This window comes from Chrysochloris asiatica, unplaced genomic scaffold (genome assembly GCF_000296735.1).
Source record: "Chrysochloris asiatica unplaced genomic scaffold, ChrAsi1.0 scaffold00387, whole genome shotgun sequence".
Taxonomy (NCBI): domain Eukaryota; kingdom Metazoa; phylum Chordata; class Mammalia; order Afrosoricida; family Chrysochloridae; genus Chrysochloris; species Chrysochloris asiatica.
The window spans coordinates 1864626-1890352 of record NW_006408905.1 but is presented as its reverse complement, the minus strand read 5'-3'; the positions used below and the strand labels follow the sequence as shown (position 1 = coordinate 1890352).

The following is a 25727-nucleotide window of genomic DNA, read 5'->3' as shown; positions in this document are numbered from 1 at the left end:
GGATGTAGAACATCAATATAAAGGAGAACACAGGAAACCAAGATCATATTTCACTGACAGTGATACCATAAATTAGATTGTACACAATATTTTACATCCACATATCTCAAAACATTGTACTGATCATTTTATCTTTACAGTTTTTAGTAGGAGTAAGATACTTTGCAATACATTCAAAACTCCACACTTCCTTTTGTTAATTTGAATTTACCCATCTTAAAAAGATTTGGCCTTGAATACTAGAGGTGAAGACTATTTTGTTAAGCTAAGACATTCAACTAACTTTGGTGAAGATCACTTTGATAAATGGAAAATTGAGATTATTTAATACTCCTTAAAGACATAAAATGGAGTCCTGGTATGGCGCTAATGCATCAGACTGCAAAGTCTTTGGAACTGCAAGGTCAGCAGTTCAAGATCATCAGCTGCTCCTTGGAAACCCTATACAGGGTCACTATGGGTTGGGAGCCCCTCAACAGCACTTAACAACAACAACAACAACAAAGACACAAAGGAGCCCTGGTGTGTGGTGCTGTGGGCTAATACATCAGACTGCAAAGTCATTGGAACTGCAAGATTGGTGGTTCAAGCTCACCAGCTGCTCCTTGGAAACCCTATACAGGGTCGCTATGGGTCAAAATTGACTGGATGGCACTTCACAACAACAACAAAGACATAAAGTATTGTAGTAATTGTTGTTGTTGTGAAGTGCCATCGAGTCAGTTCTGACCCATAGAGACCATGTATAGGGTTTCTGAAGAGAAGCTGGTGAGCTTGAACTGCTGAGCTTGAAGTTCAAATGGCTTTGTAATCTTGCACATTAACCCATAGCACCACACCAGGACTCCATTGTAATAACAAAAGTATTAAAAAACTATTTCTTAATACATATACTCATGAAAATGACCTTTAACTATTCATACTTAGACAATAATTATATAAGCAAAAGTCTATAAAGCATTTGAACATCTATGAGAAAGTATTTTATTGAATTTTAAATAATTGTGTTATTCCCAATTTACTACAAAGCAAATATAATCAATACAACCAGTTTGACAATCTGGGGCTGCCTAGGTTCTGAAACAATCTCTGATGGTGAACTCTGGTCCTAAGTCTGCCCATAGCATTCCAGGGAGAAAAGGTTTTTCTTTTTTTTTTTAAGGTTTTTATTGTGAATTGAGTGAAAGTTTACAGGGCAGTTCATCAGTTTTACATTCAACAAATCATACACTTTGTTTCATTACAATGATTATAATCCTCTCCATGTACCATCAGTTAACAGTATTTTTCTCTATTCACATTAACTCTTTTTTTTTTTTTTAACACTTAGGCATATATAATAATTTTCACTACCAAAGGACACATTCTGTCTGCCTCCTAGCCGCCATATCTTAGTCCCTCTCTTTCCATAAATCTACAGTCCTCAGCTGCTCCCTCTTTCCACGTCCCCAACTCTGCCACCATCTCTAGTGTTGCTGCTTCTATGGATAAGGTCTCCCATTGCACTTATGTACTTCTCCCTTGATGTCTTCTCCTAGGGTCCTTTGTTCCTGGACTGTAAGATTAACTACTCCCCCATTTTTGTTATAAAACCTTTACAATTGTGACAGTCGCAATTAGTTGTGCTAACAATTACTTACTATTGAATCATAAGAATCTTATCCCCATCTCTTTTAACCAGACCCATCTAGACAAGATAAAAATGATTCAGTGGGGACTCTTTCTTCCTCCCTCACACTCTTAAACTCCCTCTTGAAAACTTGTTAGCCAGTCACTTCTTGCCATTATTGCTCCCTCATTTTAAGTAGCCAATGTCTATGTTGCCGTCCCAAGCATTGATACTTGATATGAAGACTCCTTCCCTCTCTGTTGATATTTAGAGTTACTACCTCCATGAGTATAGGTCAAGTTCATCAAATTGTAACAGTTTACCCTCATTTCCTATATCAAAAATTATTTTGTTCTTTTTTAAAAATCTTCCTTTAGTTGAGTTCTGATTAAAAAGGCTCATTTTAAAAATACAGTTTATTATACTGAAAGGAGTTGGGTGTATGGATTGGTTAGAACTGGATACACTGTCAAAGGAATAGGACAGAAATTAATGTTGATTGTGTAGTCAATAAAGAAGAGGAAGCCTTAACCAACAGTTAAACTTTACTGGCAAGAGGATCTCAGATGCAGAAATGTGTATGCCAATTTCCTACATCGAATTTGATGTCCACCCAGTCATCGCCTGATTGCAATTTGGTTTTCCACATGGTCCTGACTACAGGAAAACAATTCAATGGTGACACTATCATGATTATTATAGTTCTAATAACAAGTGCAATTTCTACTGCAAATACAGTACGTTAAATTTTCAAAGTACAGTCTTTAATGCAAAACAGCTTAATATAGAATAATTTCCTAGAGTATAAAGTTAAAAGCATAATAATCAATTCTTTTTCATCAATGTCCTATTTGAAAATAAATTACTCTATAAATACTCAAAATCAAATCAGTTTTAAAAAATAAAAAACAATTCCTAGTGTTTGGGGAACATATTGTGTACACAAGACACTAAAATGTACTATAGAAAATTTTTAAAGAAATCAATCACAAAGTACTTATCTGAAGTAATAGTCATTTGCTGATATCCATCTTGCTTTTGTTTTTGTTTTTTATATATTTGGTGCCTATATAACCATATTACAGACTTTTGGTATGGTGCTGTAGGATCAGCACTGGACTACGAACCACAAGGTTGGCAGTTCAAACCCACCAGCTGCTCCTCAGAAACCCTGGTATACAAGGTCTCTATGAGTCAGAACTGACTCAACAGCACTTACAACAAAACAACATATGACCATGTTATAGGACACTGACTCACCATTGCTTTTAACTAGACTTGTTATGTCAAAAAGCACAAGTCTTAAATTCTCTAAATTAATAATCAGTCTAAGAATTTTAACCAGCATTACTATCTCTAATTATTCTCACCTGTTCTGTAGTAAGCAGCGCAGGATCAATTCTCTCATGGCCACAATTTCATTGATCTAGATCTATCATAGTGTCCAGTCCAAATTAATTCATGGATCAGTTCTCAGTATTCATTCTACTTGATTTATTTAAAATAAATTAAAGTGATTGTGGTTGTGTGGGAAATAGAAGCATAGACTCAGAAGCCAAATTATCTGGCTTAAACTTACAAATTAGTAGATGTAAAACTTGTTACTTTAGTTGGCCTTTCCATATTCAGTTTCCTTATCCAAAGAGCAAGATTAATGAGGTGGCTCTGGGAGATAAAGCATTGGACCATAAGGTCAGTTTGAACCACAAGATCAACAGTTCAAACTCAACAGTGTCTCCTTGGAAACCTTACACAGGGTTGCAATGACTCAGAACCAACTCAATGGTACTTAACAACAACAACACTTATGTAATAGTTGTGAGGATTTAATGAGCGACTATGAATAAAGTGAGGTAGCCCTGGTGGCACAGTGGTTAAATGTTTGGGTGTTAATGAAAAGGTGGGCAGTTCAAACCAAGCAACTCTATGGGGAAAAGATGTTGCAGACTTCTTCCCTAAAAAATTGTTGTTGTTGCTGTTGTTGTTGTTGAGTGGCATCGAGTTGGTTCCAACTTACAGTGACACTGTATGGGATTTCCAAGAGTGGCTGGTGGATTTGCACTGACAGCCTTTTGGTTACAAGTCCAATGCTTATCCTACAGCACCCTGCCAGAGCCCAAAAGATTATACTATAGCCTTGGAAATCCTATGGCGTGGTCTCCTCTATTTTATAGGGTTGGTATGAGTCAGAATCAACTCTATGACAATAGAATTATCATAGCGTTTTGGGGTTTATGTATAAAACACTTGAAATGGTAGCTGGAACACAGCAGGGGCTACATATAAGTTACTACTGAACTCTCTTTCCTCTTTGACACAAATTCTTTACTTGCGTTCCAGGACCAAGATCTCCTAGCTTTCTTTCTACTGTACTGGGCGCCTCTTTTCAGTCTCTATCATGTCTTATTATCTCTCCACTCAAAATACTGGTATGCTGCTGACTCTTCAATCCTCTTCTCGTATTTATTTCTGTACAAGACTTTTTGGTTACTTCATACTTTCTAATATCATGGCTGTAAAAATAATTATTATTTGAACTTTTTTTGTGGTTTGGATGAAAATGTACATAGCACAACCATTTCTCATTTAACATTGAATACACATTTTGCTTTATGATACTAGTTACAATCTGTTCAATGTAACAACACTCTTCTTGTTTCCTCCCTGGGTTCACCACTTCCTTTTGTCCTTCCTTCCTGCCCATAACTGCTTTTGGACTTTGTTTTTGGACAAATGCTGCCCTTTAGGTCTCATAGGGTTGATGGTTCTGAGTACATTCCTTCCTGCTGTTAATGTTCCCTTTACAAGGAGAGACCCATAGTTGCATTTTAGATGGCCACATGCCAGTTTTTAAGACCTCAATTTCTACTCATCAAAGTAGGATGTAATTTTTAGTATGATATGCCAACTAATCTAGATGTCCCCAGAGATTATGGTCATAAGCCTCCAAACTCAGTGACTCAGTCCCTCAAGGTGTTGGTTATGGTTTAGCAGTCTTCATACTGTTGTCCCTTGTATGTTATAATATAAATAGATACTTTGCATCAAGTACAAATAGTTTGTGGACAAAATACATTATGTTTTCATTCCAATCTCTCCATACTCTTGTTTGCTGTTTGTTGTTGTTGTTATTATTGCTATGGAGTCCTAATGTGGCGCTGTGGGATAAAGCACTGGACCATAAAATCAGTTTGAACTACAAGGTCGGCTGCTCAAACTTAACAGCTGCTCCTTGGAAACCCTAGATAGGGTCACTATGAGTCAGAACTCACTCAATGGCACGAAACAACAGCAACATTATTGTTACAATTGTTGTAATCAGATTAAATCTCTCCTGTTTCTCACTGTTGTTTTGATTTGCATAGCTTTAATGGAAAATGAGGAGTCCTGGTGTGGTGCTGGATAGCAAAGCCAGCTTGAACCGCAACGTCGGCAGTTCAAGCTCACCAGCCACTCATTGGAAACCCTACACAGGGTTGCTATGGGTCAGAACCAACTCAATGGCACTTAACAACAACAAAAACAATGGATAATGAAGAGTCTTGGTGTGGTGCTATAGGATAAACAATGGACTGCTTACTTCAAGGTCTACGGTTCAAATCCATTAACTGTTCCTTGTAAACCCTATGAGGGTCCCTATGAGTCAGAATCAACTTAGTGATACTTAACAACTAAAAAAGGACTAAATAAAGAAACCCTGGTGGTGCTGTGGGCTAAGTATTGGGCTGCCAACTTGAAGTTTGGTGGTTCAAATCCACCAGTCACTTCAATGGATAAAGATGTCTTCTCCCGTAAAGATTTACCATCACAGAAAGCCTAAAAGCAATTCTGCTCTATCTTTTTTAGAGTTGTTATGGGTCAGAATTGACTCGATGATAGTGGCTTTAATGGCTAATGATCTGTGGTGTCGTGAATGATCTAATGTCTCTTCTAGCCATAGTCTATAACTTCCACCAAACAATATTTCTATCCTGTTGGATCTGGGTAACAAAAGGTGGGAGAAGATATTGATACAATGACATGATTCAGCTGTGGATGTTAGCAGAGCCAATTAGGATTGTAAAAATCATGTCATGTGCTGTTGGGCACAATGGGGTGAAACCCTCAGGGGGTTCTTCCCTGAGCTTGTGGAACATGAGGCAGAAAACGGAACAACTGTAGTACTTTCATGCTCTTTCAACTCATCATCCTTACCATTAATTTAAAAGCATATCCATCAGGTCCAAATATATTTCCTTGTATTCATTTCAATTGGCTCAATGCCTTAATATCACACTGTGCTCAATACCTTAATAAATAAAATGAACGATCTCAGAAGCTGTGGGGGGAATCTCCCTATCATTAAAGAAGAAGAATCAGGAGTGGAATGTGTCCTTTGGACCCCGAGATGCCTACACATTGATCCTCCTCAACCAAGTGACAGAAAGCTGTGACACTGGAGGAATAGCAGAGGAGCAAGAGCAGCCAAAGCAAGAACCACAGCATGAGACAGAGCAGTGGGCTTCCCAGCCCATGGAACAAGTAAAGCTGTCTGGGCAGGAAGCTTGCTCGTGGAGTGGGATGCCTCCAGGCACTAAATAGGGAAGCAAGGTTGATTACCCATGGAACTAGAGCCAATAATCTTCAGGTTGAGCCTTATGATGGAGTGGTGTGTCCTATGAGCTTTAGTCAGCAGTTGGCTGGAATGAGTGTGCACTGAGCGTTTCTGACTTTTAATTGTAACCTGTTACCTTCTCTAACAACACCTTAACTGAGTATGGTACCTAAGTTCTGTGTTGTCAGGTGTCATCGAGTCAGAACCGACTCATAGAGACCCCATGCACAGCAGAACGAAACAATGTCCGATCCTGGGCCAACCTCACTACCGCTGCCACACTTGACACCATCAATGATGCCACCTGGCTGATCCATCTCGTTGGGGGTCTTTCTCTTTTTCTCTGACCCTCCATCTTACCCAGCATGACATCCTTCTCCAGCGACTGTTCTCTCCGGACAATGTGTCCAAAGTAGGAGAGACAAAGCTTAGCCATCTTGGCCTCCAAGGAGCACTCTGGTTGCACTTCTTCCAAAACAGATCTATTGGTTCTTTTGGCAGTCCATGGCACTTTCAGTATTCTCCTCCAACACCACAACTCAAAGGCATCAATTCTTCTACGATCTTCCTTATTCACTGTCCAGCTTTCACATCCATATGAGGTTATTGAAAATACCATGGCTTGGGTCAGGCGCACCTTAGTCCTCAAGCTGACATCTCTGCTCTTCAGTACTTTAAAAAGTTCCTGTGCAGCAGATTTGCCCAATGTAATACGTCATCTGATCTCTTGACTGCTGCTTCCGTGAGTGTTGACAGTTGATCCAAGAAGAATGAAGTCCTTGACAACTTCAATCTCTTCTCCATTGATAAGAATGCTGTTTATTGGTCCAGTGGTGAGGATTTTTGTTTTCTTAACATTGAGATGTAATCCATATTGAAGGCTGTGCTCTGTGATCTTCATCAGTAAATGTTTCAAGTCCTCTTCACTTTCAGCATGCAAGGTTGTATCATCCGCATATCTCAGGTTGTTCATGAGTCTTCCACCAATCCTGATGCCAAGTTTTCTTCATAGAACCCAGCTTCTCATATTATTTTCTCAGCATACAAATTGAATAAGTATGGTGAAAGAACACAACCCTGTCGCACACCTTTCCCAATTTTAAAACATTCAGTGTTCCCATGTTCTTTTCGAACAACTGCCTCTTGATCCAGATCCAGATTTCTCAGAAGTACAATTAAGTGTTCTGGAATACTCATACTTCTCAATGTTGTCCATAGTTTGTCATGATCCACACAATCGAAAGCCTTCACATAGTCAATAAAGCATAGGTAAACATCCTTCTGGTATTCTCTTCAGCCAAGATCCATCTGACATCAGCAATGATATCTCTCGTTCCACAGCCTCTTCTGAATCCAGCTTGAACCTCTAGAAGTTCTCTGTCCATGTATGATTGTAGCCGTTTCTGTATTACCTTTAGCAAAACTTTACTCGCTTGAGATATCAAAGTTCTGTGAGGTCACTGCAATAGATTATTGAACCTAATAGAAGAGTAGAAAGGGTGCTGTGGGAATGATGGTTGGTGCCACATTGATTTTCTTATAAGACCACAAACATTTCCTCATGTATTTGCTAGCTGCCTGAATGCTTTGTTTGGAAAATAGGTGTTCATGTTATTTGCCCAATTTTAATGGGATAGACTGTTTTTTTGTTGACTAGGTGTTGAAGTTTTCTGTACATTTTAGAGATTAGTCGCTTCTCAGAATTGTTGTTGCCAAATTTTCCCCAAGTCTGTAGGTTCTCTTTTCACCCATTTAGAATAGACTTTTGATGAGCCTAAGAGTTTAATTTTTCTAAGGTCCCATTTATCTAGTTTATCTTCTGCTGTTTGTGCATTTTTAGTTATGCTTGATGTTATATTTATGACACATATTCCCCATTAGCACAGTCCATGGTTGGTGTTGCAGGATAAACGCCAGACTGCAAAGTTGGTTTGAGCCACAAGGTTGGTGGTTCAAATTCACCAGCTTTTCCTTGGAAACCCTATACAGGGTTGATATGAGTCAGAATGGATTCAATGGCACTTAACAACAAGAGGCACAGTCCCAATTTTTGCTTCCATAATCATTATATATTAGGTCTTTTGTTAATTTTCATTTTATTTTTTAATATGGTGTGAGGTATGGATCCTGTTTCATTTTTTATAGACAGAAATGTAATTTTCTCAGCACTATTTGTTAAAGATTTTGCCTGATCAGCTGTCCATAAGCTGATGGATTTATGTCTTGTTTCTCAATTCTGTTCCATTGGCCTCTCTGTTTATCAATGTACCAGTACCAGGCAATTTTGATTTCCATGGCTGTTTAAAGGATTCTGAGATTCAGTAGTATGAGGCCTCTTACATTTTTCTTCTTCTGCAAAATGCTCTGTTTAACTGGTCATCTTTCTTTCCATATAAAGCTGGTGATTAGGTTTTCCATCTAGTTAAGTAAAGAATGATGTTGCAATTTGGACAAGGATTGCATTATATCTATAGATCATTTTGTGTAATCTTGACATTTTCAAAAAGTCTTCATTTAAACTCATGGCCTATTTATCCATTTATGTAGGTCTCTTTTGTTTCTTACAGTAGTGCTTTGTAGCTTTCTTTGTATATATATTTTTTACATGCCTGGTTGGGTTTATTCTCAGGTATTTCATCTTGGAGAGGGGTGCTATTATAATTATCTTTGTAGATGTAGAAGACTTTTATTTATATTTGCACATTTATTTAATATCCTGCTGCTTTACTGAATATTGTGATTAGTTTGAGTAGCTTTCTTGTGGAATCTTTGAGATATTCTATATGTAGGATAACATCATTCATTAATAGGGATAGTTTTTCTTTTCCCTACCAAACTGAATGCCCTTTATTTTCTTGCCTTGCTCTAGCTAGAATTTAATCTCATAGCTTTTTATAGCTTACTTCTCTCTCACACTTAACCTTCAGTCTTGTAATTCTAAGTGTGTCTGTATTACCACTTTGAAGGGTCTTGGAGACATTTAAAAATTGACATGTTGATAATTACAAACCTGACCGTCTCCTTACAGAATTTTGCTCCTTTCATTTTTTTTTTTTTTTTCCATTTACAGCTTTGCAATGGCTGATGCTAACAGTGTTAGACTCTCTTCTTTGTTTATCAACATAAGCACAAATCTGTGGGCTATTTCTAGTGACACTGTTTGAAATTGAACTTCTTTTCCCACTAAACCGGGCTGTCCAATTTTTAATCCTTACTCATTGCTTTCATCCCTTTGACACTACAGAGTATTATTGTCAACACAGCAAGCCCAAATGACCCATGCTCATATTTCTCTTCATAGTACATGGAAGCTTTCCATCTTTCTTGGAATAAAAGTCAAAGTCCTTAAAATGGTCACAGAACTATAATAAGGTGCCTTGCTCTTGCTCAGAATTATACTCAAATCTTCTATTGCCTCATTTCCCCTGATCCAGCCAAACTGGAATATTTTCTCTTTTTGAAATAAACCAGACAGGCTCCTGACTCAAGGTCTTAGTGCTTGTTCTTCCAATAGCCTGGCATAACAATACCCCAAATAGATGCATAGATAGTTCTCCCACTTCATTTTCTCAATGTCACCAACTCAGTGAAGATTTCTATCAGTATCCTACTTAATTTTTCAAATATATGTCTATTACACATCTGATTTTTCCTGTCCTAATTATTTTTTCTCTATAATCTGCTACCAAATTACCGACATGCACATTGTTTGACTCGCCTCAGTAGAGTAAGAATTGAGGCAAAGGTACTCTAATATATTTTATACTCTGATATTTCATCAGTGCTAAAAAGATTACTTGGAGCAAACTAAGTACTTAAAAAATATATTTGATGATGTTAGGTGCCTTTGAGTTGATACATATTTAGTGACCTTAGGCACAACAGAATGAAACACTGCCCTATCCTGTACTATCCTCACAAACATTGCCAAGTTTGAGCCTATTGCTGCTACTACTATGCCAATCCATGTCAATGAGGGTCATCTTCTTTTCTGGTGATGTTCCACTTAGTATGATAACCTTCTCCAGGGACCGGCCCCTCCTGATAATATGTCTAAAATATGAAAGACTAATTCTGGCCATGCTGACTTCCAAGGAGAATTCTGCTTGTATTTATATTTGTTTTTCTAGAAGTCCATGGTACTTTTAACATAATTCTCCAACATTATAACTCAAATGCAGCCATTCTTTAATGGTCATCCTGATTTTTTGTCCAACTTTCAAATGCATATGAGGTTATTGAAAATACCTTGGCTTGGGTCAGGCACACTTTAGTTCTCAAACTGACACCTTACTCTTGAACACTTTAAATTGGTCTTATGCCTAGTGCTATACATTATTTGATCTCTTATTAGTTGTATCAGTTAATGGTGACAGGATAGGAAATGGGAGTGTGAGTCAAGTTATAATGATCAAATTTTTAAATAAAACTTAAGCGTTCTGGTGTGGAACTATAGGAAAAAGCAATGGATTGCTAATCAAAAGGTCCATGGTGGTAACCTAGTAGCTGCTCTTTGGAAATTCTATGCCGTGTTGCTATGAGTTGAAACGGACTCAACAGCACTTAACAACAAGTTGTAGAAGATGTTCTGGTGTGATGCTGTAGGATAAGCACTGTGCTGCTAACTGCGAGGTTAGTGGTTCAAACCCACCAGCTATCCCTGGCAACTTCATCAGGTGCTCCTTGGAAACATGACAAAAACAATGTAACCAACAGAAGAAAGGGGAGGCTTTCGGCTCCTATAAAGATTTCCAGCCTTGAAAACCCTATATGGGGTTGCTGTGAGTCATAATCAGTGTAACCAAAACTATACAGATGCTTCTCCATCTATAACAACAGAAAAAGGAGCAGCTGCTAAGCTTTTCAAATAGAGAACAAAGGCACACAGTATAATCAAAGCATACACATATATTCTTATTTTATACTTAATTTGGTAAATTAAAAACATGATTTCCCCATTCAATCATTCCTCTTGAGGATTAAAAAAAAAAAATCTTGCTTTTTTTTTTTTTTTTTTTTTTTTTTAAGAGTCAAAAGCATCCCCTTCACTCCTTTTTTGTTTAATTGATTCACTGAGTTTTCAAAGAGCAAGACATAGGCCACAACATAGAATGGAGTCAAGGAACTAATTGAAGGCAGGTTCATAAGAGATTAAGTTACCAATCCTTTCTGTCATCTTAAATTTGACTTCTTTATAGACTTCTCAAGATTTATAGCCCCAGGACAAGAAGTTGTAAACCATCCCAGTTTCAGAGTGAATCTTTAAGACAAAAGTGATATTTCCTAGAAAAGTGATCTTGGAAGGCAACTATCCCGAATGCAAAGAGATTTGAAGAGCAACAACTTGTGTGGCAGGGGTCACAGGGGTCTTGAAAGGGGCTGCAAAGGGAGGGGCTGCAAAGGGAGAACACAAGTCAATTAAAGAAAATTTACCCAAAGACCTAGCAATCTGACTTGAGTCTACTTGAGTAGACGAAAGTTCATACACACAGCAAGTGGACACTGTTAAAGTTTAAAAAATTTACTCCTGCAAAATGAAAAGCAAACAGGAAAACAATCATTTGGAGTACTGTAATCTTCTAAATTCCTAAATAGGCGTATCCATTTTTAATTTAGAAATGTTTATAATTGTCAAGGAGTTCCTGAGTGATACAAATGGTTAGCAGAAAGATTGGCATTTTGAACCTACCGAGAGACACCTGGTCTGCTTCTGAAAGGTCACAGTCCTGAAAACCCCATGGAGCAAATTCTTCTCTGCACACATGGATCACATGGATCAGAAGCAACTCAATGGCAGCTAGCAGCAAAGTGTCACTGACGTTGCCTCTTTCCACATCTACCAATGTCTTTCCCTATTCCACTTGAACCAGGGGTAGGAAACGTCTGGCCTGTGGGCAAAATCATTTGGTTCAGCTCTGCCAAGGTAACTGCAGTTTCAGCCTTCACATTGTTGTTGTTCTTATGTTCTGTGGAGTCGGTTCCGACCCATAGCGACCCTGTACAGGGTTTCCGAGGCTGTAAATCTTTACGGGAGCAGAAAGCCTCATCTTTCTCCTATGGAGCAGCTGGTAGTTTTGAACTGCTGACCTGAGGTTAGTAGCTCAATTCGTAGTCACTACACTACCAGAGCTCCTTAGCCATCACATTAGGGATAAGTTAAGTAAATATTTGCCCAAGTATAGCGGGTAAATTTTTAGGTTGGTAATTTTGTTTGGCCTATGAATGATGTTACAAATTTTGGCATAAAAACAAGGATCCTCCCCGGCCATCCTTGCCACACACTGTCCCCCGCCCCATGACTTAAACATTCAAATTGATCTTCTTAGATGTTTTAAATCTATAAAATATAAAACTAAACTATGTTCTTATTTAATTTAATAACTACCATTTGTAAGTCAGGGTCCTGGTGTGGCACTGTAGGATACGCACTAGATGGCTAACCACAAGGTTGGAGGTTCAAACCCACTAGTCATTCCTTGGAAACCCTATACAGGGTCACTCTGAATCAGAACCAACTCAACAACACTTAAAAATTTGTAAATCAGTGCAAATCACCAGCTACTTAATAACAGGATGGAAAGTCATTTAATGATCTGTTCAGAAATAAAGCCAAAAGGTCTTCATTTTCAGGTGAGTCACCTCCCTTTTTTGAACCTTTAAGTAGATAAAAATATCACTATTTCCACATACTTCACACTAACCTGTTCGTCTGTGAATCTGTACTACCATGGTGGCTTTCATGCTGCTAAAATGCCAAAAGCTGTGCCACTCCTACTTCAAATACCAACAGGGCCAGACGGTCTCAATAGAGCTTCCAGAATAAAACAAACCTTTACTCTGTCTTACTAAGTAAGAAAAAATATCTGGTGATTTATTTCTGAAAATTAGCCAGTGAAATCATACCTAACATTGTCTATCTCACTTACTTTGGACACATCATCAGGACGAGTCAATTGCCCGATGAGGACATCCTGTTTAGTAAACTATTAGGTCAATGAAAGTATGGGAGCGCCTCAGTGAAATGAATTGGCACAGCGGCCACAATGATAGACTCAAACATGCTGGCAATTGTGACAATGAGCAGGACCAGACAATGTTTTGCTTTATATCAGCTTACTATGAGTGAGAGGTGACTGTATGGCCACTAACAACAACAACATTCTCTAACATCTCATGCATCATGGGACCAGTATATAAGAAAAAAATATATCTTTATTTGGTAACTTTCTTTCACTATAATGATTTACCAGAAAGTCTCAGGAAAATCATGTATTCATTTATTGGACACATTTGGCTATTCTTATCTGGCAGGTAATGTATGTGGTTGTAGTGACATTGAATTCTTGGTAAACTTTCAAGTCAACTAAAACTCTCCTGTCAAAACTCAACATATAGAAAGAGATGATTAGCAGAAATATCCTAAATGCTAAGACATACTGATCAATGGAAATGAAAATTCAGTGTTTCTGAAAATCAGATGAATAATTTTTACCTTGTTTTATAGAAACAGAACTAGGATTTTCTTCACCTCCTACTTAATACCGAGAGAAAGTATCTTTGAATACAACTCTTAGATAAGGGGCTTCAAAAAGGTTGTGAACAAGTGGGATGAAAAAGTACAGGACATAAAACACTTTGCATGAAAACATATCTCATATTTCCACTTGATAAGAGAGGATCTTTAATTTACTCTTTTCAAAAAAGGAAAGTCATAGAGAACACACTGGTACTATTTTTTTATATTAAATTACTGCAAATAGGGAATTTACCTCAGATAATGTGGCAAGATGTTTGATCTTTATCATATAAAGTCCAAAAATCACTGCTATAAGATAGAATATAATTTTACATTAAATATATAAAATATTTCCTTTTTAAGAATATCAGAATTTAAATCATAGCTTTATTTTAATATAGATGCTAAAATGGGAATTCCAGAACTCTTAATTTTGCCCACTTGGAACCTGAGGCATTCATTGAACAGAATGAGGATACTGAATAGTTTACCATCAGGGAGAAGGTGGGCCTCAGGGTAGTATCCTATTACCATATTTATACAATCTGTAAATTGAGCAAACATTTTGAAAGGATGAACTATATTAAAAAGAATGAAGCATGAAGATTGGAGGAAGATGCATTAACAACCTGTGACATGCAGATGACCCAAGTCATGGTATTTTCAATTGCCTCATTTCAATTGTTAGTAAAAGCTGAACAATGAATAAAGAAGAGCAGAGAAAATCTGCATGCAAATTGTGGTGTTGGTGAAGAATATTGAAAGTATAATGTGCTATCTGAAGAACAAACAAATCTGTCTTGGAAGTATTTTGGAAATGTTGTCAGGAGGGACCAGTCCCTGGAAAAGGAAATCAACCTTGTTAGAGGATCAGCAAAGTAGAGTAAAACCCTCAAAGATACAGACTGACACATTTGGTTCAAATACAACAACTGTGAGGATAGTGCTGGACCCCCAATGCTTTGTTCTGCTGTGCATAAGATGCCTATGAGTAGGAACTGACTAAACAGCCCCTAACAACAACAAGCTACATAATTAACAGGAAATGATGAGTAAATCAAATGATAAAGGTGGTCAGGAAGCAAGGAAATCATTCTCCTCACATGACACTAATGATATATATATACATACATATACATGCATACATGGTTTCCAAGACTGTAAATCTTTACAGGAGCAGAGAGCCCCATTTTTCTCCCATGGAACAGCTGGTAGTTTTGAACTGCTGACCTTGAGGTTAGCAGCCAGACTCAGAACCACTACATAATTTTGTTACATACATATATAGAACATTGAGTCAGTTTGACTCATAAAGACCCTGTAGGGCAGAGTAAAATTGTCCTATAGGGATCCCAAGGCTGTAAATCATTTTGGAGCAGGTTGATAGAGTGCCTGGTGGGTCTGAATTGTCCAACTTTTGATTAGAAGTCAAACACTTTAATCACTGTGCCACCAGAGTTCCAAAAATTAACTGTTGTTGTTGTTGTTAAATGAAAACAAGTCATTTCTAACTTATAGCAATCCTGAATAGGGTTTCTGAAGAGTGATGTTTGAACCACCAACCTTGCCATTAGCTGTCCAGTGCTTATCCTACAGCACCACACAAAATGACAAAATAAGTTAATGTTGGGATTAATTTAGAATTGTTGGTTGGTTGGTTATGTGCCATGGAGTTGGTTCCAACTCATAGCGACCCTGTACAGGGTTTCTGAAGCTATAAATCTTTATGGGAGCAGAAAGCCTCATCTTTCTCCTGCAGAACAGCTGGTAGTTTCGAACTGCTGACCTTGCAGTTCGCAGCCAGATTCGTAACTACTACGCTACCAGAGCTCCTGAATTTAGAATTACAAGGCTCTAAAAAAGGCATTTTTTAAAACTTTGAAACACTAGATCATATCCACAGGATAGCTATAATACTTTATATTAATAATGCTGGCATTAATAAGTAGCTGGTGAGTTGATATCAACTCATGGAGACCCCATGTGTGTACAGTAGAACTGTTTCATAGAGTTTTCAAGGTTCTGACCTTTTGGAGATAGATAATCCGGTCTGCCTTCTGAGGAGCCCCTGGGTGGATTTAAACTGCCAATTTTCAGACTAGTAATTGAACATTTACTACATTACCCAGTGACTTTCATTTGTTAATAAAATAAATCAGAAATCTGGACATCTTAAAGACAATACTTCTGTGTCAAATTGTTGTTCTTGTTAAATGTCATTGAGTCTGTTCTGACTCATAGTGACCCAGTTTCTGAGAAGCTGCTGGTGAGGTTGAACCTCTAACCTTGCAGTTCAAGCCAACCTTGTGGTCCAGTTCTTTATTCTACAGTGCTACACCAGCATTCCTGTACCAAATTAATAGGGTACAAATGTTTTTGCCAGTCTGGTAATAAAATCTTTAGAAAAAATAGAATATTCTATATTAACTGAAAATTAGGTGTATCATTTCTGAATACTGGACAAACTATGTAATTTGGATCATAGAAAAACATGCCAGAGTAAAAAAAAGGGAATTAAAAACAAACGTTGTTGTGTCTTGTTGAATGGGTCCAACTCATAGCTATCCTGAATAGGGTTTCAAAAGTTCTAGATCCTTACTGGAACAGAACATCTCAACTTGTTCCAATTGAGTTACTGGTAAATTCAAAAAGGCAACCACGCAAAACCATGCAGTTAACCCACTATGCCACCAGGGCTCAAACCATTAGTAACATTATTTAATCCAAACACTTCTTTCATGTCTAATCTATTTTTAACTTTACCAAAAATGCTAACACATTTGGTCATCTGATCTCTAATCCCAAAGAACAGAGATCACATAACGGAAAAGAAGCTATTTAAAGGCAGTAAAACTGAAATGAGCAAGATAAGTAAGAGATTGAAAGCAAAAGTGTAATAGAATATTTACAATAAAGAGACAAAAAACATATAATCTGGGATAGAAGCAAAGGGTTCCATATATCTAAGTAATATCTGAATACTTTACTAGATATAGTATGAACCTAATTGTAGTTCAGTGTCATGAACACTTAAAGCCCAGAACATATGTAATTATTTTCATTATTTTATACTATTTTACAAGGTATTTTAACTATATTATTGTTTGTTATTGTCAAGTGCCATTGAGTCAGTTCCGACTCATAGCGACCCTGTGTAGGTTTCCGAGGAGTGGCTGGTGAACTTGAACCACCGACCTTGCGGTTCAAACTGACTTTGTAGTCTAGCTCATTAACCCACAGTGCCACACCAGGATTTAACTATAAATCCTATAAAATAGTCTTAATTAAAATTGGAGGTAATTATAAAACATATCTTTTATTTCACACACTCATACATTACAGAAAGAATTACCTAGGACCTATGTAAAGCTCTGTGTTCATCCCTTAGGATACAGCAGTAGTCAGTGATCTGTGATCACATAATTATATCACTGTGCTCATGGTGTTTATGTCCTGGTATGGGAGAGGCAACAATAATGGAAATTTAATATAATAAATTATGGTAGATTTTTATAATAAATTATGGTAAGCAACTTTTGTTGCTGGTTGCTGTCAAGTTGATTTTGACTCATGAAACCTCCATACTTTACAGCAAAATGTCTCTGCAGGGTTTTCTGGACTATGATCTTAACAGGAATAGAATGCCAACTCTTTCTTTTGTGATACTGCTGGGTGTATTTGAACCACCAACCTTTAGGTTATCAGTTTAGCACAAACCATCTGTAACACACCAAGGTACTTCTAAAGAGTGATTTGTTGTTAAATAGGGTTTCTAAGATGTGACTGGTAGGCTTGAATCAGCAAGCTTGCAGTCCATTGCTTATCCTACAGTGCCATACCAGGACTTCAGAGGGTGATTTGTTGTTCTTAAATGCGACTGAGTCAGTTCCAACACATAGTGAGCCTGTATAGGACTTCTGAGGAGTGGCAGGTGATCATGAACCACAGGTATCGAGGTTCAAACCACCTCTGCAGTCAAGCATGTGTCCCTTGGCTCTTTCTCTTACGAAACTTCATACTTTCATGAGTCTGGAGCAATTGCAATCAATACTGCTCCTGACGCCAACTGCTTAAACCATGCGTGAGCCATGTCTGACTTCACAAGGAGGAAAGAGGATCAAGCACAAACTCTGCCTGAGATATATCTCCACACTCTAACAGTGCCTTTAAAATTAGTCAGACTTAAGAACCAATTTAGAAAACTCATTCATGTGATTTTGTTTTTCTAGAACCCCACTGCGGGTACCACATGTCCTAGACTGGGTCTCCTAGAGAAGCTAACCAGTGAAATATATATATATATATATAGTTGTTGTTAAGTACCATCAAGTCGTTTCTGACCCATAGCGACCCTTTACAGGGTTTCCGAGGCTATAAATCTTTATGGGAGCAGAAAGCCTCATCTTTCTCCCGTGGAGCAGCTGGTAGTTTCAAACTGCTGGCCTTAAGGTTCGCAGCCCGATTCGTAACCACTACGCTACTATATATATATATATATATATATATATATATATATAGAGAGAGAGAGAGAGAGAGAGAGAGAGAGAAGTTTATTTATTATCAAGGAAATGGCTTACAATTGCAGACTCCCAGGTCCCCAGTGGAAGAAAGAGAGGTCCCCATTCCTAAGTGTCCATTATATTGGGAGCAGGTCACACTGCCAAGGAAGAATCCCTTTGATTGGCTGCTCATAGCAACTCATCATAGAGTTAACTACGTCTGTATCAGGTTTCATCACTATGAGAATAAGCACATCTCAACTCCTAAACCTCTGGAAATCCTGGCCTAGTCAAATTGAAACAGAACTCTAACCATTACAGGCATCTAACAGCAACAATAACCCAGTGCAATGAAGTGAAGAGATGGATAGGGTACAGTATTGAAAGGATAATTGAGGTAAGCATCACTGAGGAGGTGACCTTTGAACAGAGGAGAGGTGTACCCAAGTGGCTTTCTGAGGAAGAACACTTCTGGTGAAGGAAACAGCCACAGCTAGTTCACTAAGGAGGAAGAGTAACTGGATCACTTGAGACCACTACAGGGTTTTGAACAGAAGAGGACATGTGCCAAGTTTGTTCAAAGTACTTTACATGTACTGACTCATTTAACCCAAAAAATAACTTTATGAGCTTGTTGTTGTTGTTTAGTGCCGTCGAGTCAGTTCCAACCCATAGCGACCCTGTACAGGGTTTCCGAGGCTAGTGCCACTATTACTTCCTTTTAATAAATGAGGAAACTGAATCACAGAAAAATAAACTAAGCTGCCCACTTTCACTGAATGAGAAAGTTGTGCAATAGGGATTCAAGTTTGGACAGTCTGAATGTGGTAGAAAACTCTTGATAGCAAGGGCCTTAAGTGGCACTTTGACAGTGCACACCCATCCAAATGGTGCACACACACAGCACCCCCAAACACACACAAAAGTTAGAGAGGGCTGAGACATCAGAAGAGCATGGTATCCACACTGTTTCCTCGTGGTGCATATTTATTTTTTCTCTATTGTACATAACCAGGAGTCATAGTATTCACTATTTATTCATCTTTCTCCACAGTTTATGTTTTCTCTAGTGTATTTAACCCGGAGTCCTGGTATGGGGCTTTAGGGTAAATATGTTGTGTTTTATATATGCCAACCACAAAGTTAGCAGTTTAAACCCACCAATTACTCTTCAGAAACCCAAAAAGGTCAACTTGACAGAACATAATGACAATATTAAACTCATTAACATTTGTATCTAAATATCATTTTCATTAAAAGATGTTCAAACTCATAGAATATATATAGATTTTCTTTTAATCACAAAACTAAATCTTAACATTCATAATCTATAAAATAAATTTTACAAATACACAGTTTTGTCAATTAGCAAAGAGAACAAAACAAATATATTCTTATTAAACTGAAATAATGTGTACCCTAAAATATTTATTAGTCAAAAGAGGGAAAAAGTACATTTTGGGCTAAATATTTACATTAATGTAGTGCCTAAATATTTAAGCTATATACTTGAACCTAACTTTGAAGTCAATGAGATGGCTTCATATATCAAGATTTATGACTCATGTCTTGAGCAAGTGAAGTTACAAAAGTGTCACTGGGACATTCTTTTCTGCATCAATTGTCTTGACTGCCATATAGAGAGAACATACTCTTTTCCTGGGTGTATTACTAACATGGGCTTTTGAAAAATGCTTCATTACATCAATTGTAATATGTAAGGTTACACAAATTCTAATTCAGAAACTAATCCATTATATATCATATCTCTACAGATGTAAATAAGTATTGATGCCTGAATTATTAATATTTTAAAATATAGAATAAACTTTATTATTATTAAAATGATAATAATGCATTTTTAATCAAGCCTCACAGAAATCTGACATATATTTTTAAATATTAAATAGACTTTGGGGTCCTTTCTATCAATACCGCTGGTAGAGTGCACTGCATTTAATACAGTGTTCCATAAGTAGTTGCTAAATTAATTGTTCAAATTAAAAAGTAAAGGGAATTATCTAAGAATTTGCCTCAGTCTTAAAGAATAAAAAAATAATATATATTTTTTAATATTTAGAAAATAATATTTTTCATAACTTCCCAATAAAAAGATAGTTTTCTAAAAACAGTGTAAAATTACATTGACTATTAAATATGGTCTTTCATTTAAAACTATTTGACAGACTCCTAACAGTCATGTATACTTAGCAGGAAGAAGAGAAATAGCATCCCCCCCCCCAAAGGGTCATCACTACAGAGAAAATTTGAACACGAAATTATACATGACAAATACAGAAATAGAATGAGGTAAGCAATGATAAATGATATTTTGTATCACTTCCAAAATCAACATGCTTTGTAAAAAAACGGTTTTCCTTCCCTTTATTTTTTCATCTACTATTCTTGCTTCTCGTCCATTCAAATGGTTTAAACCACACTCTAGGTATTATTTTTTTTCTGACAGTTTCCAAAATCTAGATTTCTTTCAAGCAATCATCTACATAAAACCTCTGTTTCTTTTCTCTCTTTTTCTATCCCTTTCTAAATTCAAGAAACTTACACTATAGAGAATTTTTGTTTTCACTTTTACTTCTATTCAAGTTCACTTGGTATCAGAAAAAGCCAAGACAAGACTTAAGAGCAGAAATATATCTGTATCATTGTGTGATTAGACATATAAATGCCTGCCACTCCTTGGGCTTCGTAAGTATGCTCTATATATTCTTTATAAAGCTTTGATTTTTATTTAATGGTTTAATAGCTCACCAGTGAGTACAATTAGTTCTAGGGAATAGTTTATTTGTGGAGTTGTGTATTATGCACCAGACTGCAAAGTTATTTGAGCTGCAAGGTCGACAGTTGAAACTCACCAGCTACTCCTCAGAAACCCTATACATGGTCACTATGGGTTGGAACCGACTCAACGGCACTTAACAACAACATAGAGAAAGAAGTATTTGCTTAGCATTAAGAGAGAAGCAAGTTCACATGAAGGATGGTTGACAAAAAAGAAAGAAATTGCCAAGGAGCTTAATATTTTTACAAGAAGTGGGCTCTGTTTGTGAATGTATTTTCTATTTTTTTGTGTTACCTTTTGAGCCAATACAATTGCCAAAAAAAGACTCAAAGTGACATTAGTATGATCAGGTTTCAGCCAGGCTTCCAAGATGGAACAAGTTAAACACACATCTCAGAAGTATATTTAAAAAGATGACTCTTATTCTCAGATGTATTAGGGAAACACCACAATAAAACATTCAGAAAAGTCTAAATTATGAAATATGGGAGTCCTGGTGTGGTGCTGCAGGATAATGTACTGGACTGCAAAGTTGGTTTGAATCACAAGGTTGGTGGTTCAAACTCACCAGCGTCTATTCAAAAACCCTAAACAGGGTTACTATGAGTTGGAACCAACTTGACAGCATATAACATCAAAAACAACGAATATATATATATATATGTATATATGAATGTATGTATTTGCTAAGTGTATATATTTTTGAAGATGATGAAAGTATTTTCATCTTGAAAATCTTTCAATCTTAAGAAAAAAAAAATTATAGTATTTAATGCTAGACAGTTACCTACCTAGTACTCTGGCCATGATAAAGGAACAAATATAGCAACACAACACCTAATTAAGTGACTTTCTTTTTTATGTGGAAACTTGACTAACCCACAGTTCCCAGTTTTTCTATCGCACACTAATCTAGATTAGTTGAAAAAATATTTTGTAGGTATAATTAAAGTTCCAAATCAGTTAACTTTAAATAAAAAAGATTATGAGTGAACCTTCTTCAATGAGATGATAGGCCTTTAAAAGCAAGAGTCCGTTCTTCCTTGAAAGACGAAGGAATTCCTCTCATATAATAGCAATTTCTAAAGGAGCTCTGATGGTGTAGTAGGTTATACGTTGGACTGCTAACCACAAGGTCAGTAGTTTGAGTACACCAGCTGCTCCACAGGAGAAAGACGAGGTTTACTGCTCTTGTAAAGATTTATAACCTTGGAAACCCTATACACGGTCTCTATGCCTCAGCATTGACTTGATGGCACATAGCCACTACCACTACAATAATTTGATTCCTTGGGTAGCACAAAATGTTAAGTGTTTGGCTAGTAGTTTAAAGGTTGATGATTTGAATTCATTCAGAGGTACCGCAGGAGATAGGCTTAATGATCTTCTTCCAAAAAGTTGTTGCTGTTGCTAAGTATCGTAAAGTCAGTTCCCACCTATAGCGACCTTGTATAGGGTTACCTAGGAGCAGCTGGTGAGCTTGAACAGGCAACCTTGCATTTCAAACCAACTTTGCAGTCTAGTGTATTAACCTGCAGGGCCACAGTTACAGACTACAAAACACTTCAGAGTGCAGTTCTCTTCAGAGACTTAGCCTTGAGTTAGTAGCAACAGCAATATAGCAGCTTTAGGAGGAGCACTGCAGACCAGTCTGCCATTGCCAACAAGCTTCCCTTAGGGTTTTGTACTCTCCTAGCCAGCTCTCTGAGTCCTAGTGTGGTGCTGTGGGATAATGTATCAGATTGCAAAGGTGTTTGAACTGCAAGATCGGTAGTTCAAACTCACCAGCTGCTCCTTGGAAACCGTATACAGGGTCGCTATGGGTCAGAATCGACTCATCGGCACTTAATAACAACAACAACAGCCAGCCCCTGGAGTCCTGGTGTGGTACTGTAGGATAAGCGGTTACCTGCTAACCACAAGGTCAGTAGTTTGAACTCACTAGCTACTCATAGGAAACCTTATACAAGGTCACTATACAGGGTCACGATGAGTCGGAACCCACTCAGCAGCATGTAACAACAACAAGACAGTCCCATAATCATGCAAATCAATTCTTAGTAATAAATCTCTTAGCATACGTTTCCTAGCTGAACCCTAACTAAAACAAGTCCACATTGAATAAAAGCAGTAAGGGAAGTGAGAATACCAGACATCTGTGTCTCCATGGACCAATTAACATTGCTCAGACAAACACAAATACACACACGCACACATCTCACATTAAAGTATCTGTATTCCCAAACACACAAAATGCTATTTAATATACTTGAACTTTTTGACACCTTTAAGTGGTTTAATGCTATAGACTAAGACTTAAGACCACATTCTAAATCTTAAAATATTTTATAGAAGAGACAACCCATACCAAATTATTTGCACTGAGACATTTCACACACTTAGATACCGAACAATATTCATCTTTAAGAATTTTTTTTTTTTTTTGTAAATTTCACCTAAAAGGAGCTAGATGTTAGTTGTCCAAGCACAAGGAAAATAATCTTAAATTCTACAGAGTTAACAAATCATCCCATCACGCTGATACAACTATACAAATAACAAATTTTCAAACAAGCAAACAATGATTTGTGTTTTGTTTTTTTTAAATTGCATTTAGTTAGTCACAGTCCTTGTAAGGGATGCACACTGCTTTCCTTCCTTACCTGGACTGCATGTCTTGTGTTTTGGCCTGACTGGCTTCTGGCTGAGGAGAACTGTGACAGACTCGTTGCTGAAGCTCCACCAAGGACTGGTAATACTGTTGTTGATGGTGTTGCTGCTGCTTGTAGCGAGACAAGCTAAAAAACAGCCCTAGAATGGCTTTTAGGTTTCCATTTCTTATTTCTGCAGAAAATGAAAAAAAAACAAAACACCAAAAACATAAATCCAGCATAATGTAAATGGGATGCCATATATATATATATATATCCATCCTCTAGGATTGAATCTATGAAGACAGGAATACAACTGGATTCTCAGTCACAGATTCAAGCAAACCTGAATTTCTGAAACATGCTATCATTTCCACACAGATTAGAACTTCAGGGAGAGAATGAAGGGTTGAAAGGTGAGGAGAATAAAACTTACTCAAACGAGATACTCTCTGTGCTCCCTGAACTACAATTTTTCTAGAGCTCACTTCTTAGAAATGGATGGGCTTTCAGTCTTGCACTAATCATTTGATTTAGCACTATGCTTTCCTCACAAATATACACAGCTGTTACCAACATAGCAGTGGCTATGATCTGGAGGAAGAAAGCCACTTACATGTTGGTTGGTCTGCATTTATAAATACAGCTAGAGTGGGTGGACCTCGTAATATCAGCTGGATTTATAGCAGTCAACATTCCTTCAATTATCCAGCAAACAAACACACGGGCATTTTTGTTTCCAGAAAGCAGAACCATCCATTTTGAATGCTCTAATTCTTTATTTTAATCCATGCTACACATTAATAAATAATAACTATATGTTAACATGATTTTAGACAACATAACTGAATAAATTTAAGTGGAAATCTTGGTGTAACACATGGGGCTCCTATTAAGTTTCTCTAATAGTGAATAAAAAATAAATGTAGAAAGTAGGTTACAGCATGCAACTGATGTTTGTTCCTGTAGTTATAATTTTAAAATGAATTAGTAAAAGGAGACAAAAGTAAAGCTTAAAATAAGACTACATAATTTGCAGTCATATTTTAAATAACATTTGCTGTTGGTAAAGTGGGATACAGCAGTAGAGTGCAGGGTCTGTGGTTCTAACTAACCAGCCGCTCCCTGGAAAACATGTACAGGGTCACTGTGGGTCGGATCAACTCAATGCCAATTAACAACAACAACAACTGTAAGGTCAAGGTTTTATGTCTCCATTTGGAGTTCAGGAACATTAATAAACTATGTTCGTTTCTTGCTCTCTGATGGTTTATCATATCACCAAACTATGCAGTGGAATTCTCATATAAAATAAGTCTCCGAGTTGTTCATTTTTGTCCAAACCTTCCTCACAGTTCCTATAATACAGAAGACGTGGCATGAACAATCTGAAGAGAAAGTGAGAAAAGTATAAATGATATCCTTGTAAAGCTGAGTAGTCTTGTTAAAAGAGAGTTTACAACTTTCTAAAATTTTATTATTGGTACACTTTAATTAACTGGGAAGCCATTTTTGAACGTGCATGATTTAAAAGGATAAATGAAAACAATTAGATTTATGTTAGTAAGATATATCATTTGAGAAGAAAGATGCATAAAACAAATAAATGGCATCATCTCTAGCCTTTCTTTAACCACCACTATAGCTCTGGAAGCACAGTGGTTCTGAATCGGGCTGCAAACCGCAAGGTCAGCAGTTCAAAACCACCAGCTGTTCCATGGGAGAAAAGTGAGGCTTTCTGCTCCGGTAAAGATTTACAGCCTTGGAAACCCTGTACAGGGTTGCTATGCGTTGGAACCGATTGCACAGCACATAGCCATGAACCACTACTTATGTTGGGAGATAAACATTTTGATAATGAAACGTATAGTTTAATTATATATTGTTGTTGTTAAGGGTCACTGAGTTGGTTCCAACTCATAGCAACACTGTATATAGGCTTCCCAAGGAGCAGCTGGTGGGTTTGAACTGCTGACCTTTTGGTTTGCTGTCCAGTGCTTATCTCACAGTACCATACCAGGACTCCAGTTATAAATTGTTGTTGCTGTTATGTGCTGT

At 37.2% G+C, this 25727-nt stretch overlaps 1 protein-coding gene across 1 annotated transcript in view; it reads right to left on the bottom strand.

The window, feature by feature from the left end:
* LOC102829695 (neuron navigator 3-like) overlaps positions 1-25727 on the bottom strand; it is a 301006-nt gene that overhangs the window by 121672 nt on the left and 153607 nt on the right. Inside the window, exon 5 of the mRNA XM_006876518.1 lies at positions 23682-23862. Within this exon, the coding sequence (XP_006876580.1) occupies positions 23682-23862 (181 nt within the window). The remainder of the gene's footprint in view (positions 1-23681; positions 23863-25727) is intronic.